The following is a 17,889-nucleotide window of genomic DNA, read 5'->3' on the forward strand; positions in this document are numbered from 1 at the left end:
TGGATCCAAAGCAGTACTGATTTATTGGGAATTTTTATAGAACTGAATTATTTTGAGTTTTCTACAGAAATAATTATCTCTGTTTTTTCCCCAGTTCACAGAACCTTTTTGTTTTACTTGTAAGTCTGTAGAAAAATATAAAACTTTGAATAATACCTTTCCTTTTATCTTTGTTGTGATGATTTGGAGAGGAGGGTGATGAGAAAGGTGTATCTTTGCATTTCTCCAGAGTCATCCTTCAGTTTTCTTGGAACTCAACCTTAAAATGCCAAGGGAGGTTTTGTTTTGTTTTTACTAAATGTTCCCCTGTTTATCGCCATTCTGATAATGATGTGAAGTAGGAGGGAGAATATGGAAAGGGAAGTATGGAATATTTCTTTTTCTCTAGGGCAAGAAAGATGATGTTTGCTTGCTTTGGCAATCAAGTAAAACGCTAACAAGGCTGTCATATTTACCATTATTTGTGAAAGGTGAACATGAAAGGAGCAGAACATTTTAAAAACCCAATAGAGCCATTTATCCTTCCTTAAGGGTAGTAAATGCTCCTAGAATTTGGTGTACTTGTGAAAAGTGGGGGGAGTTTGGAGTGAGTTAATTAAAACATGAGTTTGGGGCCACAAAATTTGTTGGCGTTGAGTGAAAAAGGACAAGCGAGAGAGAAAACAAAAGGTGAAACAGCCTAAAGCAAAATTGAAGGAAAGTCACAAAGTGATGTGAAATAGCAAAAAAGGACAAGAAACAGACTATGAACTCTTAAAATTATGCAAGATGCTAAACCTTAAGGTTTTTTCCACACTGCAGCCTTCAAGTCCAGCTGTCTATATCTTATGCTTAGACTGGCCAGAAATGATGCTGATTTGAGATATCTCTTTCCAGATGTCTAGATCTTCTTCCGTTCTACCTCTGAGAGGGCCAGGAGGTAGTCTGTGAATTGGTGGGTTTCCGTGCTTCATGCCCCCCTTTCACTCTTGCCAAAAAAGCAGGTGCCAATTGTTTTCCTTTCTGTGGGCAGGATTGTTGAAGGCTAGTAAAAAACAGAATAAAAATGACAGTCTGACAGTTGTGTTTTTACTTTGGGATGAGAGGGGGAAACTTAGCAGAACTCTTACCTGTTTGATCCTCTTTGAAAAAACAAAATTTCATCATTCCACTACTGAACTTGAAAAAAAAACCTTTCTATCTAGCAGCTCACTATATAATGATTATTGGAGGCGAGAGCAGGGATGGGATGAGGTGTTGAAAGTTCCACACCAACTAACTGGAATGGAGGCATTTGTGTAAGAATGAATGGCATGCATCCAGTGGACAGGGATGCCCAGCTGGCATTGAGGAAAAAGGAGAGTATTACTTCTGATGCAGGGCCAGAAACCTCAGGTGGAGCCATCTTCCCAGTAGCCCAGGGGCAAACTGAAGATAATATGTGTTCCTGCCCTGCCAACATGTAGGTGTTGGCATCCAGACACTGGAGCAACCAGACACTGGAGCAAGCAGGAAGCATGGATCAGCCCTCAAGAGCAAAGAACAGAGGCTCTTGATATCATGTCCATTCACCCACACACCCACCTATCCATCTCTGTTATTAGAATTGCTTGTTTTATATGACATAATTTTTAGCATCTTATTGTTTGGACAAAAAAACAAAGTAGTGATGGAAGACAATTGAGGCTATAATAATTCTTGAGGGAGGGAAGTATTTCCATTACTAATTAAAAACTACCATATTTTTCGGAGTATAAGACACACATTTTCCCCCCGAAAAAAGAGGGTGGAAATCTGGGTGCGTCTTATACTCCGAATGTAGCCCCGCCCAGTCTCGCAAACGGAGATTTCAGAAGCTGAAAAAAGCATCAAAAATGAAGCTTCAGAAAAAAAGCCCCCAAACAGAGCTTCAGAAAAAAAGCCCCCAAACAGAGCTTCAGAGGCTTTTTTTCTGAAGCTCTGTTTCGGAGGCTTTCAGAGGCAGGAAAAAAAGTTTTCCCTGAAACAGAGTTTCAGAAGTTTGAGAGGCAGAAAAAAAAGCAAGGCACAAAGCTTACAACCAACAAACCTGTTGCTAAAATTCACCTCTGGAAACAGCAGATTGGAGGTATTCCAGGAGGCCGATCCACCCACCAATCAGCTTTTTTTTTTAATTTTCCTCCCCAAAAACTAAGGTACGTCTTATACTCTGAAAAATATGGGTAAGTGCAAGTCCATATCTGCAGATGAAAGAAGAGAGGCTAGAAATGTCCCATTTTTTTTGGTAATCCATCCCCCTTTTTCCAGGTGCTGTCATATTTGATAGTTTATATATTTTGTTGTGTTGTCCCATTCAGTTATATCTGATCAAGACATTTATAAAGGAATCATCCTAACCTGCCCAACCATTGCTTGGGTAAGTAGACATTGGGTGAGTTCCCTTATATAATTTCAGGGCCCTTGGCCATTCTATAGTCAATTTCACCACCTAATGAAGGAATCTAATCTAGATAATTTAATAATGTCTACGTTTCAGAACACTGACAGAAAACTCTAGCTAGTTTCCTGTGGCTGTAGGAATAGTGTTGGATGCCCTTTCCCTAGTAGCATCCCATCATTAAAACTTAAGAGTACAGGTATTCCTTGACTTACAGCCATTCATGTAGTGACCATTCAAAGTTACATCAGCACTGAAAAATGTGACCTATGACCGTTTTCCCCACTTATGACTGTTACAGCATCTCCATGGTCACATGGTAAAAATTCAGATGCTTGGCAACTGGCATGTATTTATGACAGTTGCAGAGTCCCAGGGTTTTGGCAATGAGACAAGCTTCTGAGATATCTCTATAAACCATGGGGTTTTCCAGCTGTGACAACTTGTGGACTTTACCTCCCAGAAATTGAAGTCATGTCTGACTGGGAAATTCTGGAAGTTGAAGTCCCCAAGTCTCTGCTTTAAACTCTTCCCCTGAACGTTTTGCTCAATGATGAATCTACTAACAAAACCTATGATCATTTTTTAAATGACAAATTTAAGTACAGAATTTCATCTCTGTCAATTGTGACAGAGGTGGAACGAGATGCATAATGTGTCACTCGTGGCGTCTTACAAATGCATATGCTTTGAAGGATGATTCTGCTATCATGCAGCTGTTAGTCAAGGGAGGAATTGTCCTGTTAACTAATATTTATGGCTGAAATCAGACTCAGGAAGGAAAGGATAAACCATGAGTCTGTCAGCCCTTATTTGGTGTGTAGTTAATAAATTGAATGGCTGCTGATGCTTTCACTGCCTTACTCATAGTTGAGACACTCCACCTAACTTTCTTCTTAACATCAATAGCACAGGACGTACTCATTAGGGAATTGCAAAATTCCATTAGGTTCCTTCAGTTCATCTTTCATCAGCTTCTATCTCTCTTTCCAATGAACTGAGTTTAGTTGGCTTTCTATATTTTTGTTCCTATCAATTTGTTTCAGGGTGGTGTTTGACTTTTACAAATCTGCTATACACTAAAGATAACTGGCAATTGTCTGAAAAGAGCCTCAGACTTCATGTACCAGACAGAAATGAACCACATTTGTCAACTCACAAAAAAACCCTGAAATAAGGAGAGTAATATTTATTGAAAACAGTAGAAATAACAAACCAGCAACTATATTGATTTAAGAACAAGACAGGTTAGAAACAAAGTTCAAATTCTCTTAATAGTTTTTTCCTTCTTTCTCAATCCAATGGATAACTCAGTCTCCTCTTTTGGGTGGGTGGGATGCAGGGGTGAAATTCAGCAGGTTCTGACAGGTTCTGGAGAACTGGTAGTAGAAATTTTGAGTAGTTCAGAGCACTGGCAAATACCACCTCTGGCTGGCCCCAGAGTGGGAATGGAGATTTTGCAATATCCTTCCCCTGGAGTGGGGTGGGAATGGAGATTTTGCAGTATCCTTCCCCTGCCACACCCACCAAGCCACGCCCATAGAACCGATAGGAAAACAATTTGAATTCCACCACTGGTGGGATGGTTTCTGTCTAGTTGTTTTGTTCCCTGTGTTTTGAACCTGTGTTGTTCCCTGGCTGTTTGGGAACTGACTCTTGCAGTTGGCTGCTGGAATTTTATATTTGTATGCAGTGGTGGGCTGCAAATTTTTTAACAACTGGTTCTCTGCCCAAGTGACTGGGTGGGTGTAGCCAACTCGATGTCACTTTTGTCGAGGGGCGCTTCGCCTCTCATGATCGTGGGGATGCTGCAATGATCGTGTGAAAAATGGTCATAAATCACTTTTTCAGTACCCTTGTAACTTTGAATGGTCACTAAATGAACTGTTGTAAGTCAAGGATACCTGTACAAAAATACAAAAAGCTTCTTCGCTTATAAAAAGCTGCCCTAAATACCAGTAATTAGATTAGAAATGAGGGAATACACACTGAAGATCAATGAGTCACAGCCGTCATGGAAACCTAAACCATTCTGTCTGAATACCTTCCTTTTCCTCAGAAATATCTGCAACCCGGAGTTACAAATCAGGCAGGTTGCCAGAGCACATTGAGGAATTAAAATAGTTAAAATACAAAGATAACTATCAGCAGCCAAGTTTGTTGTTGTTAGTTGTGAAGTCATGTCCGACCCGTCGCGACCCCATGGACAACGTTCCTCCAGGCCTTCCTGTCCTCTACCATCCTCTGGAGTCCATTTAAGCTCAAGCCAAGTTACTCTTGCTCATAAAGTGAAACCCTTTAGCAGAGGGGTCATTTAAGCTCTCCAGAAATTGGGTGGGCATATTTGGGCTACAATATGCTGAGCTAAAGAGATAAATTAACAAATTTAACATCTTGAGTGAGGGCTAATCCCATTCTGCCTTTGTTCAGACCTTGCTGCAGGGAATTTTGCAGGTGTTGGTTACCATCTTTAGAGCGCTCCATGGCTTAGGACCTGGGTACTTACGAGATCGCCTTCTGCCACCGATAGCCTCCCACCGGCCACTATGCTCCCACAGAGAGGGACTCCTCAGGATACCGTCGGTCAAACAATGTCGACTGGCGACCCCCAGGGGGAGAGCCTTCTCTGTGGGGGCACCCGCCCTCTGGAATGAATTGCCCCCGGAGATATGGATGATCCCTGACCTACGTACCTTTCGCCGTGCCCTCAAGATGTTATTGTTCCAACAGGCTGGGCTGGCCTAAACATTAATTTTAATGGGTTGCTTTTGTTTTTTAATGATGTCGGGGCCAAATTATTTAATATGTTTTTAAATTGCTTTTAAATTTTATATATGTGTTTGTTTTATTTTTGGCTGTGCACTACCCTGAGTCCTTCGGGAGAAGGGCGGAATAAAAATTAGATTAAATAAATAAAATAAATAAATACATTTTTGCCTATGAATATAGCTATCTATCTTTTTATCTCTTAAGTGCTGACATCTTCTGTGGGCTATTAAGGAAGGTTGGGGCTGCTTTCTCCCTCTAAGAAAACATGTTTCTCCATTTCTCATTCAGGGAAATATATCCTTCCTTTTTAATATTTCTCAAAATATTTAATTCTTCTAGGAGAGGGGTGGGTTCTAACTTTCTACAATTGGTGCCATGTTACTATGCCATATTATCATGAGAGAAAACTAAAATAAATTGGAAGAAGGATCCACTTATTATCTGTGAGCAATCATGTGCCTTGCCCACTCCAAAGCAATGCAAGAGACTCCTGTCCCAAAGGTGCTTTTTCAAGAGGCAACTGGACTTTCTGGACACCAAGAAAATTCAGTTGCCTCTTGAAAAAAGCACCTTTGGTACAACCATGACCTGGATGACTGAAGAATCTCCATAGACTTCTGTGCTCAGTGAACTGACAAAGCACAGTTTCATTAGATCCATTTGCACCACTTAAAGATATCAGCTGGTCTCACTCACCTCATAAGATATCCTAAGGTAATCATCCAGGTTTAAGGAAAGATCACATGCCCCCAGAAGGCAGTAAAAAAAATCAGACAGAATGCCAAACTTACATCCTGCCTTTCAGCCATTTCTTCTATGGCTATGCCAACCCTGTTCAAGCCCCAGGAATGAAAGTACCACAAAAAAACTCCGGGGGGGAGGGGGAATTCCGGAGAATCTCAGCTACAGAAAGAAAGTCTGGGCAGTTTCTGACAATATTTAAAGCTGCAGGGGCGACAATTAAGATAAGGATTTGGCTACAAATACAGGCACACTAGAATTTTTCCTTCCTGTGTTCCTTGCAAGATTAGCCCTGTAAAATGGGAAAATATTTCTTCCCACAACCGGTGCGAACCGGTAGCAGGCCACCTCTGTTTGTATGCCATTTTAAATAAACCTAGGATTTTCAGAACTATACTTTCTACTCTTAATCTGAATGATCCCAAAATAGAATCTGACTATACTGCAAGTGGTGAATCCAGCAGAGATCATAATTTATGTGGAGATCTTTGTGGAGATCAGGAAATATGATCCACCTGCCCTATTCTGTGCTGGGCTAAACTACACCCCAGTCCCTCCTGCAATTGATATTTAATAATGTGTAGTTTCTTTGCCTCCCTTGGCTTAGCACTCATTGCCACTCTTCTCTCATCTCCTACCTCTATCTCTCTATATTTTGCATTATATCTGTCCATGTAATGCAACTTGTCCATCTGTTTCCTTCCACAGTGCAGCTACTAAGCTTCCAGCTGTCTCCCTGAGAAAGCAGCTCGCCTGAAGAATTTTTTAATCACAACAACCTGTAGTATGAAATTCTCAGTTTATACCTTGCAATCTGACTTAAAAGTTAAAAGCTATGGGAGATATTGCTGAAAACTCAGTTATTTTCATTTGTTTTTACAAAGCCTAGTTTGGACTACTCTGAAAACAAATAGTTCTAAATGTAAGAACAGAACAATAAGGTAAGGAATGATGTCTAGTAACTATGTATAACTTTTTAAAATGAGATGCTGCAAGAATTTAGGTGAGAAGCTATTAGCTCTATAAGGTAGACCAGACTAAAAAATAGACACCACATAGACCTAAAGCTACTTTTATTAGAATAGTTGTGGTTAACACAATCATACAAGTCTGAATGTGCTTCCCTTCCTCCCATTAATCTTGTATCATCTTTTATCCTCACGTGAACTGGAAGTGACCAGGGGTGGGGAGAAACACCTGCCTGAGGCATTTTTGTAAACCCACTTTTTTGGCTTGGGCTCATTTATCTGATTGTTGCTTTGGTAACAGATCTTCCCAGTGTCCTTCAAAGCAATGCTCTATATTAATTACATAACTTGTACAGACGTTTGGGCAAAAATGGTTTCAAGTGCCTGTAATATTTTAAAGATGGGTCAGTAATATGGTATCCATAACAATCCCATAAATTAAAATATTTTTAAAAAATCTTACAACTTACTTACATTTTTACCAAAATCTGGTGGTCTAATGTGAGATTTAAAGTTTGGCCTTTTCTTTTGCCTCCACCTCACAACTCATATAGTAAAGATCAAGTAAATTAATAGTAATGTACAAATAGATATTTAATTTGTACCTTCAAAAATTCATGCTCTTAATCTCTCTCTCACACACACCAATCTTCTACTAACAATAGAAGATAAGTAATAAAATTAAGTTACACCAGAGCTGTAACCAGTCATAATTTCAAGCCTATTAGATACACAAGCTACTGGCAATGTGGCTTTTTGCTTTCTACCTACAGGTCAGGCACACAATAGAACGAGAGGTAAATTGTCCACATCATCACATCAAAGTCCTTCCAGGCAAAAGCAAGCCAATGACTCAGCAGGCCACCTATTAGAGCAATTGAAGCAACATTACAACTTCTGGCGAAGGGCACCAGGTTGAGGAAAGAAAGTTGTAAACAATCTTTTGTCTCCCCAGTTGAATCAACTTTCCAATTAAGTTAACTGGGAAATTGGTCCATGTGAGTTTATTATGTTGAGGCAACCTCTGAGGCCCCCAGCTGGTTATATCAGCGGCTCTGTGCCTTTTCTGTCATTGCCACTAGTAGCCTGCTTAGCTTGCTTTTGAAGAGAAGTGGAAGCATGGCTGATGCATGCAAAATTTGGGTGTGATCATACTTTATGCCTGATTGCTGCTTTGAGTGGTTTTGAAAGATAGGCATCACTGACAAGGATAGCTTGCAGCACATGTTACATGTTAAATCCAAATGTAGTAAAGTGAGAAAGAATATTTAAAGGAAGATGTAAGTGGATTCTTTCTCTACAACCATTACATTATCAGCTGATAAGTATGACAATTGCCTGAACCTTTTATTCTCTGGACTGGATCGAGGCTACTATAATAGAAATTCTGTGCTTTTCTTCTGCTCTAATTATATCACAGTAAGTGGGGAAACTGACTTTGATTAAGGTAAGCGACAGGAGTATCCTTTCATCTCTCTGTCCTTGAGTTGTTATGAGATAATTGCATAACCCTACTTTTTTATTATTCTTATGGCTGCTTAGGAAAACAAAAAAAGATTTGGGCTATCTGTAAAGACCTGGAGGACCAAATGAGTATAGTGTACGGGCTAACAACTAGGATGTGGAATCATTCCACAAAGTTGACATATTTCTTTATATGCCCTCAGAGGTACAGTAGTGGCCAAAATTGTGGAAACCTTTTGGGAAAAGTGTATTTTCTAAAACTAGCTAATAAAACCCTTTTTTTTTTTGGAGGAGTACCATAAAATTATATATCAATGGAAAGATAATTTAATCAATAACTTTTATGAAGGATTTGCTATTAGAATAGCAGTTACAATATAAAGAAGAAAAGTGAAACACAGAAAAAACGAGATATACAAAAATTATCACGTCAGTTAATACTTAGTTGGGTAACCTTTAGCATGAATTACGGCCTTACAACGCCTTCCCATGGAGTGAACCAAGTCTTTTAGTTCTGCAGCTGTTCCAATGTGAAACCAAGATTGAATGATTGCTTTAATTAACTGGGTTTTATTGCTGAGTCACTTCTGACTAACAAGTTTCTTTAGTCAGCTCCATAGATTTTCAATTGGGTTAAGGTCTGAGCTATTCCCAGGCCATTCCAGCAGTGGAATATGATTATCTTGAAACTCCAAAAAAAAAAAAAGTGGTGTTATTAGCCATCAAACCTCAAAAAGACACTTTTCCCAAAAAGTTTTCACAATTTTAGCCACTACTGTATATGCTCCTGCAGAAAGAGTTTGCTTTCCAATATCTTATGTGAACCACTTTTGGTCCCTGATAAAACTAACCTCAATTTCTGGAGATAATGATTGTTTTAAGAGCTACTTTAATTATATTGTGACCGATGGGATTTGTTGAATTTGAAATCTCTAAATATGGTTTTTATGTTACATCATAGAAAGACATAGATATGTCCATTTATCTTGATTTAAAGCTGATTAATATGAATTCATACAATTTATGGGTTTCAACCTATAAAGCCTTTTATATCTCTGCTACCTTTGGATTACTTGTAGGATCACATCTGTCAGTACCGTTGACCCAACCATTTTGATTGTGCCTGGACCTTCACCTGTCTCCAACATTATCTACTTTCTGGAGAAAAAAAATGAAGACAGAGCTATTCTGGGGGAGGGCTGGGCTTGGGGTCTGATAGCATGTATTGTTTTTAATGTTTGCATGCATTTATAAGCTATTTCATAAGCTCTGAGTGGTGTCTTTATGGGATCGGTCACTGAGATATCAGTCTGATTAATAAACCAACTGCTGAACAGTTCTTGTTGCTACTCCAATTGAAACCTATTTTGGCACCCAGTGCAGAATATAGGGAGATATGCTTTGATAATGTGAGCAAAAGCTATCCAGCATACCAAAGTAGTGGGAAATTCCAAACGGACTTTAATATGTATATAATATTGTATATGAAATGTGTACTTGTACCAAGTTAATTCAGGTGGCTTTGTTTGAATCAAAGTTGAAAATGGTAAATGGATGCCTGGAATATGTTTATTGGAAGAATAAATGCCTTTTCCCTCTAGCATCTCTATTCTCAAACACATTTTGTTTCTTTCCTATGTCTTCCATTTCCTTTGGATGCTGGCTGTACAGACTGGACCAAAAATATGCTGAATGGCACCTCCACCCCGAAATTTGTGCTGCTCGGCTTTCCTGAGCTTCAGGAGTTCCCATTACTCTCCTTTGTCATTCTCCTCTCCATCTATCTCTTCATACTCCTTGGCAATGCCTTGATCATTGTCCTCTCCCATATAGATGTGAGCTTGCGATTCCCCATGTACTTCTTCCTGAGGCATTTCTCATTCCTTGAGATGTGTTATACCTCAGTTACTCTTCCCCAACTTCTGGGAAATGTCCTCAGGGCATCCTGTGCCATCTCTTTCTGGACCTGCCTTACTCAGATGTATTTCTTCTTTTTCTTTGGTTCCACAGAGTTCCTTCTTTTGGCTACCATGGCCTATGATAGATATTTAGCCATCTGTCACCCACTGCAATATCCAGTTCTCATGGACAGCCATGCTTGTGCCTGCCTTGCCTTGGGTTCCTGGCTGATTGGATTTTTGACCCCCTTCCTGCCCATAGCCTTCATTTCACAGCTGCCATTTAACAGCAGCAACCAGATCAACCATTTCTTCTGTGACACAGGGCCCTTGATTAAGCTCTCGACTGGAAATACTTTCATGGCGGACACAATAGTATTCCTGGTCGCTGGGGTAATTGTCCTCCTATCTTTCCTTCTGACATTGACTTCGTATACGCTGATTGTTTCAACCATCTGCCATATCCCTTCTGTGTCAGGAAGGCATAAGGCCTTTTCTACCTGTTCCAGTCACCTCATGGTGGTTACAATCTTCTATGGGACAGTAATCTTCACATATCTGTGCCCTCATTCTGATCAGACTTTTGAAATGGACAAAGTTGTCTCTTTGCTCTATGCTGTTGTCACTCCAGTGTTGAATCCAATTATCTACACCCTGAGAAACAAAGATGTGAAAAGAGCTGTGGAAAAGATCCTCTACCATATAAAGAACAAGCAAAGAAAAATATCATAAATCTCACCAGACAAAATTGACAAGCTGAGGGAAGGTTGCAGTAAATAAACATCTTTTTGAACAGAAGACTCTCACATGTGCTTTTATCTGACAATAAAGTGACATTCTTGAGTCCTTGTAAACATTAGTTTATATATGTTTATGCTGCGTATTAGCACATGACACACACTGAGGAATTGTCTTCAAACCTGTATTATTGTTGGACATGTTTTTTGTTGTAACAAGTAACCCAAAAAAAAAAAAAAAGCCAAAGCCAAACAAGGAAGAGATTGTTTTTTTCTTGAAACAGAAAATAAAATATGTTTTCTAATACATTTGTACAGCAGTGACTCTTCACCCACATTAGTTCAATACATCATTTGGGCATACTAAATCTACAACAAAGAACAATCCAGTCTTTGGAAGGGTGGAGTGAATTCCTAAGTTCATACTATATAAATACAAAAGTAATCTTATCCATGGTGAGCCTTGAGCAGAATTTAGAGATAGATGTCCATTTCCTGATCAACAGAATAATTATAGCTGTTTCTAGGTGGACCTTTTATCACATGCTTGTGGCATGTGCCTGCTATAAATGGCTGTAAATAAGAGTGTCTTTCATTGTCATAAATTGGACATCTATGGCATACTAGATTGGAGGAAAACTGAAATTTTGAAATGAAATGTCACTCATTTGACAAGAACATTGGCACTGAAGAGCCTTGGTGGCGCAGCAGACTAAAGTGCTGTTAATTAGCACCAGCTGCCTGCAATTACTGCAAGTTTGAATCTCACCAGGCTCAAGGTTGACTCAGCCTTCCATCCTTTCGAGGTAGGTAAAATGAGGACTCGGATTGTGGGGGCAATAAGCTGACTTTGTATAAAAAAGAACACCGCTTGGGGGGGGGCGAAAGCCCTACTAAGCAGGTATAAACAAAAGTATGAAGGCTATTGCTTAACGCATTGTAAGCCGCCCTGAGTCTCCGGAGAACGGCAGCATATAAATTGAACCAATAAATAAATAAATAAATAAATAAATAAATAAATAAATTTCTTTTTAAAAGCAGAGTGGGCAGGTACTGCTGCATTTGGAAAGGTGTCATAATTGAAGAAATGTTAAGAAGAAAGAGAAACTGAAGTGGGCCAAACAAAACTGTCTACGCCTTTTCTCACAACCTGAATTCTGAGGGAGGAATAACACAGGAGTCCTTTAGTTGAATTACTTGACAAGAGTGAACTGAGAGGTACATTGCAACAAACAGCACAGAATAGTTAGTAGAGGGTTGTTTTGACGATTGGGAAGACGTGGATTAAAGTTTCCCTTTGCCATGAAGCTCACTGGACTGGCTTTGGGACTAGTTGTCCTGTCTCACCCTGACATATTACGCAGCACTATTGTGGGAATAAAATTAAGAGGCAAAATTCTGGAAGGAAAACAGCAATTCAGTTATTAAGTAAGGCAGTTACTAAGTGAAACTGGAACTGTGCTTATTACTTTAGCTTTCCTTTGTTCTACAAACCTACAAAGATCGTAAATGCGAAGATAAGTTACAAGATACTTTTTCATCACTGCTCTAAGCGTGAAGGCAGTCATTAAACAAGAATTACTGTAAATGGTATATTTATCAATTGCAATCTGCAGTTTGGGGCAAATGCAGGAGGCTGTTCCCTATTATAACATAAGGAAGATATTGTGAGTAGACAACACCCCCCTCTCTATTTCAAGGAGGAAGGCAGATGCTCTTGCACTGAGCACCAATTTCTACATAATAAACTATGGAAATACATATTCCACTTTTCCAAAGTGGCTTAGAAGGAAACAAATATGCATATTTATTATTATTTGTTTGTTTATTAATAAAATATATACAGCTGTCCATCTCATCAAGTGCAATTCTGGGCTGCACACAACAGTTGGATGCAGTACTGAAGTAGATATAAAAACAACAGATATAAAGAAGATATAAATCTATATTAATAAATTAAAAAATAAATATACAAACCTAAGTGAAGGAGAATAAGAATGACTACCTCAACAAGGGATCATCTAAGCATATCTATATATGTATACGCACACACATACATATGCATACACACAATATTTGCACTACTGTTTTGCATTTTTTGGGTGGTTGGAGACTTTAAGAGATAAAATGGGAGCTGTAAGCCCTCTAAGAGTTTATAGTGTCCATTTGATCCCTGAAACCTCTTTACAAAAAGGGCCCTTGCACTTATGCACTTGACATGGTGCACAAAATCTGATATGTGGCTCCTGAATTAATGACTGGTACACATCTATGGTCTAGAGTAATGGTAAAGGATTCCTTCCAGGAATGAAAGACTTGGCATAGGTAACTAGTGAAAGATTTAGTCATGCAAATTTCTATTCTCTTGCATCTTCTCTACCCCTCCCCCCATTAATTATACAACATTGGGGAACTTGTTAACTTAAATAAAACAAGTTTTTCCCCCCCTTTTTCTATTTCTTTAGAGATTTGTCTCTGTTCTGGCTCTAAATCACAACTCTATAATTATCTTGTTGATTTAATATTTCTAATGCATTTATTCATCATTGTAGTTATCAAAGTCAGTGAAGCTCATAAAGAAATGGGAATACTCATAATGAACTAGGAATACCATATGAATACAAATTCAATCTTATTCAACTTGGTATATTGTATTTTCAGGTATCCAGGGCTACATTTTTCTAGCATCCTAGAGCATTTCCACACAGTTATATATCTCACTCCTCACACAATCTTCTCTAATTTCATACCAACTGTGGTATGGCCTAGTCCAGAGAAGTTATATGCTATCTGCCATTTTGTCATGGGGTCTCCCAGGCAAACTCTGCTGATACGTGAAGTCTGACAGTTTATTTGGGGTGAAACAGGTAGTCTTCACTCAGAAAGAAATTCTCAGGCTGGGAGGAGATAAAGTCGAAATGGATAAGAGCTGTCAGGAAGGGAGAAATTTCACTAAAGTTTGGGGGAAATGGAAAAGAAGATGACTACAAAAGCAAGCTGAATTTAGGTAGCATTGGCTGTTGAAGATTTACTGGTTCCACCTCTATAGAGGGAGTCCTAAGTGTCAACAATAGCAACAATACGGTATGTCATAACTGAGGTGGGGGTGTATTTTCTCAAAATACAGCCAGACAGACTTTATGCGATTCAACCAGAAGAAAAGATATGTAGTTCAGGGTTGAACTGTGGAGTTCTTGGTGCTTTTTGAGGTTGGTTGGTTGCCTACCTGATGTTTAATGACTGATAACATCATCAGTACTACTCACTGTCGGGTTTTCTCCCTGTCTATATACTGTACAGTAGCTTGGCCTGCCAGTGTTGGTTGCACATGGAGCCATATTGGTGGGCATGCGCACACCGGTTGATTTTCGGGCCTTCTGGGCCCATCGGAAGCAGGGAAACAGGCTGTTTCTGGCCTCCGGAGGGCCTGGGATGGGTGGGGAAGGCCCGTTTTTTGCTCCCCCCAGGCTTCAGAGGCTTTCTAGGAGCCTGGGAGGGCAAAAAACGGCCTTCCTCACCCCCCGGAGGCCCTCCAGAGGCCATAAATGGCCCATTTACCAACTTACGGTAGGATCGGTAGGCCCATTTTTTGCTCTCCCCAGGCTCCAGAGCCTTTCTAGGAGCCTGGGGAGAGCAAAAAACGGGCCTTCTGGTCCCACCGGAAGTCGGCAAAGAGGCTGTTTCTGGTCTCCTGAGGGTCTCCAGAGGGGTGGGGAAGGCCGTTTTCACCCTCCCCAGGCTCCTAGAAAGCCTCTGGAGCCTGGGGAGGGTGGAAAAGGGGCCCACCGGGCCCACCATGCCATCATGTGCCAAAAGCGGCGGAAGCACAGGGGAGGGTCGTACACACATGCACGGGGGGTGGGGCGCATAGAATTATGGGTGTAGGCATGCGCATGCAACCCTCCACACTCCCCCCGCTTTTGGCATGCGATGGCAAAAAGGTTAGCCATCACTGGTTCAGAGTATTGTTTTCTGCTTATTTATTGAAATAGTATTACTATTAGTAGTAGTATTAACAACCCAGTTTCACATAAGAGGAGCTGTGTAACAACATTATTCAGATGAATATAAATGCACTGCAGCAACTCAGAACACCAAAAAGAGGAAACAGATTACCTATACAACATATTCTAACAAAATGAATACCCATACTATTTTGTCAAACTTTTCTGACCATGTAACCCACTATAGCTCAACCAACGTAAACCATGAAAAGTATAATACTGCCATTCATCAAGCACATGTGAGAAACTACCAACAGACAGTTACAACCACCTGGCATCACTGTACCACACAACCAACTAAAGCTAAACAGGAGTCATCTACAACATACAGTGTAAGAACTGTAACAGTCGCTATGTAGGACAGATAGGCAGAAATGCATCCATGAGTACCAACTAGTTGCCAGAAGACATGATGAAAACTCCTTAATCTTGCAACACCTTGGACAGACTCCATTTACTAGAAAATTATGACCATCCTAGACCAATACAAAACACTAGGGAATTCTGGGAATCTTAGCATTCAGACAAATCAGCCAACAATAACACATAGAGATAAACCAGAATAATGGAATAAGAGAGTTGGAAGGAACCTTGGAAGTTTTCTAGTTCAGGGCCATATACCATTTCAGACAAATGGTTGTCCAATCTCTTCTTTAAAACCTCCAGTATTGGAGCATCCACAACTTCTGGAATTAAGTCGTTCCACTGATTAATTGTTCTAACTGACAGGAAATTCCTCCTTAGTTCTAGGTTGGATCTCTCCTTGATTAGTTTCCATCCATTGCTTCTTGTCCTGCTTTCAGGTGCTTTGGAGAATACGTTGATCCCCTCTTCTTTGTGGCAGCCCCTGAGATATTGGAACAACACAGCTACCACATTTACCAGTATGTACCATTCAAAAGAGACTTTTTTCCTTTCTAACAATCAAGACCCAGATAATCAGGGATTAACACTAGACAAACAATCAAGCAGAAAACTACTCTAATCAATGAATTATCAAGGAGAAAAACCACACTTCCACCAACACTGGCAGGGCAAGCTACTGTATATAAATAGAGAGCAAAGCCCACACTCGCTAGCACTGATGATGTTATCTAGTTGGGTAATGAAATGTCTGCAAGTAAACAACCAAATTTAGAGAGCACAAAGGATTCCATATATATTATAAACTCATCTTGGAAAAGGAGGCATCTTCACCTCCTTAAAGGAACTATGGCATACCTGCTCTTTAAGAGGCCTCTCTAAACTCACCAATTTTGGAGAATGATTATCAAATCTTGAAACTTCTCTTTTTGAGAAGATTGTTAAAAGGGTGGGGAATCGATTCACAATTGAAGTAGATTATCTGAATCCTACTACATTTGGAGGATAACAGATTGAGAAATTTTGGTTAAGATGTTCTACCTGCTTTGTGTATATAAGGCTGGCAGTGTTTTAATATATACAGACTTTTCCATCTGAAAGTTTGCTATGTTGCTCTACAAGTACACTTGTAAAAATGTAATGTTTTTTAGATTTTTCTTTTATTCTGTACCTTGGACCATATCTAATTAAAAAAACAGTTCTATAAAAACATGTTCCCTATAGCAGGGGGCAGCATCTAATAGTCTTGGCTGACCTTAACTAAAGCTAAGTAAGATTAGATCTGGATAGTACCTTAATGGGAGACCAAGGGATCACTCAGAATTCTAGGTTAGACTGGAAAATCTCAGAAGAAGGCAATGTTGAACTATTTTTATATTGTTGACAAGAAAAGTACAGATGTCATTGCAGAAAATGTATGTAATCAGATGTGATTACATAGTAACTTTACCATGTAGAAAATATCCCAGGTTTGTTTCCTGGCATCTTTTGTCTTATAACAAGTATCACCCTAAAATAGGGCTAACAGTAATCTGGAAAGTTGTTGCAAGCCAAGGGACTATTGGCTAAGATGAGGAGTATGGCTCTTGACCTAAAAAAGAGAACTGTGCACCCTGCCTTAGATATACCTATGGTCCCACCAAGTAAAATATAGCTTTCTATGCTCATGTCAACATCTCAATCAGTTCTTTGAAGGTCTGACTACATTGAATTTAGTTTTCTATATGCAATAACGAAGTATTCTGCAATAGCATTAGTGACTGACACTAAAAATTATGCCCTCTATGTAGTTACTGATTTGTATTTTGACCATTATTTAAAAATAAAATCTACAGTATAGGCTGTCTAGTGAGGACCTGTATGTGTGTCTCCTCTGCATGCCCTGATGTTCCCTAGCTACTCATTAGATAATTCCTGGTGTCTCTTAGAGACCCCATTCCCTGATCAGGATCATAGGGAGGCTTTGCAGCAATCATATATTTTTGTCTTTATTTCTTAAACTTACACACACACACTCACTCACAAGTTCTGTGTCTCCTCTTGGTCCACAACCACTGGTTAGTTGTATTCAAAGGCAAAAATGTGGCTAACGGAGGATGAATCATGCCAAGCTGTGTCCCTGAAATCCCCTCTTAGAGAATAGCAACAGAAGCAGACTTCAGGAACCATCTCTTGGAAGTGTGAGTAGTGAATATGGCTATCCTAGAATACGTTTCTCCAACCAATAATGGGGATTTCTGGAGCCCACTGAGCTCCAGAAGGATGGTACAGAAGGATGACTAACTGTTAGTGCCTATTTTGTTTTAGGTTCTTGTTTCTATGTCCCGGTGCCAGTTTTATGGCTACCAGGAAAAAACTAATAAGTAAGGTTCACTTGGAAGTTTTGCAAGATATGTATCATTTATTTATTAAACCAATTTATATAATCATCCATCTCACAAACAAGTGACTCTGGGTGGCGTTCAATAGAGCTAAAAACAGTGAATCAATACATTAAAAAGTATAAAACAAAAATATTTTTCAACCAAAATTAAAGTGATGGAGATATAA

At 39.5% G+C, this 17,889-nt stretch overlaps 1 protein-coding gene across 1 annotated transcript; it reads left to right on the plus strand.

Moving 5' to 3' along the window:
- The first annotated feature begins 10,022 nt into the window (after positions 1-10,022).
- On the plus strand, positions 10,023-10,967 carry LOC139310591 (olfactory receptor 11L1-like). Its single transcript, XM_070934779.1, has one exon. It carries the CDS (start codon positions 10,023-10,025, stop codon positions 10,965-10,967), a length of 945 nt encoding a protein of 314 aa, XP_070790880.1.
- Positions 10,968-17,889: the final 6,922 nt, after the last annotated feature.

The sequence above is a fragment of the Pituophis catenifer genome, unplaced genomic scaffold, assembly GCF_029215685.1.
Source record: "Pituophis catenifer annectens isolate HBS135680 unplaced genomic scaffold, rPitCat1.0.hap2 SCAF_1, whole genome shotgun sequence".
In the NCBI taxonomy this organism is placed as follows: Eukaryota; Metazoa; Chordata; class Lepidosauria; order Squamata; family Colubridae; genus Pituophis; species Pituophis catenifer.

Coding starts and splice junctions, on each gene's coding strand:
- LOC139310591 (XM_070934779.1), top strand. CDS start 10,023: ATGCTGAATGGCACCTCCACCCCGAAATTTGTGCTGCTCGGCTTTCCT.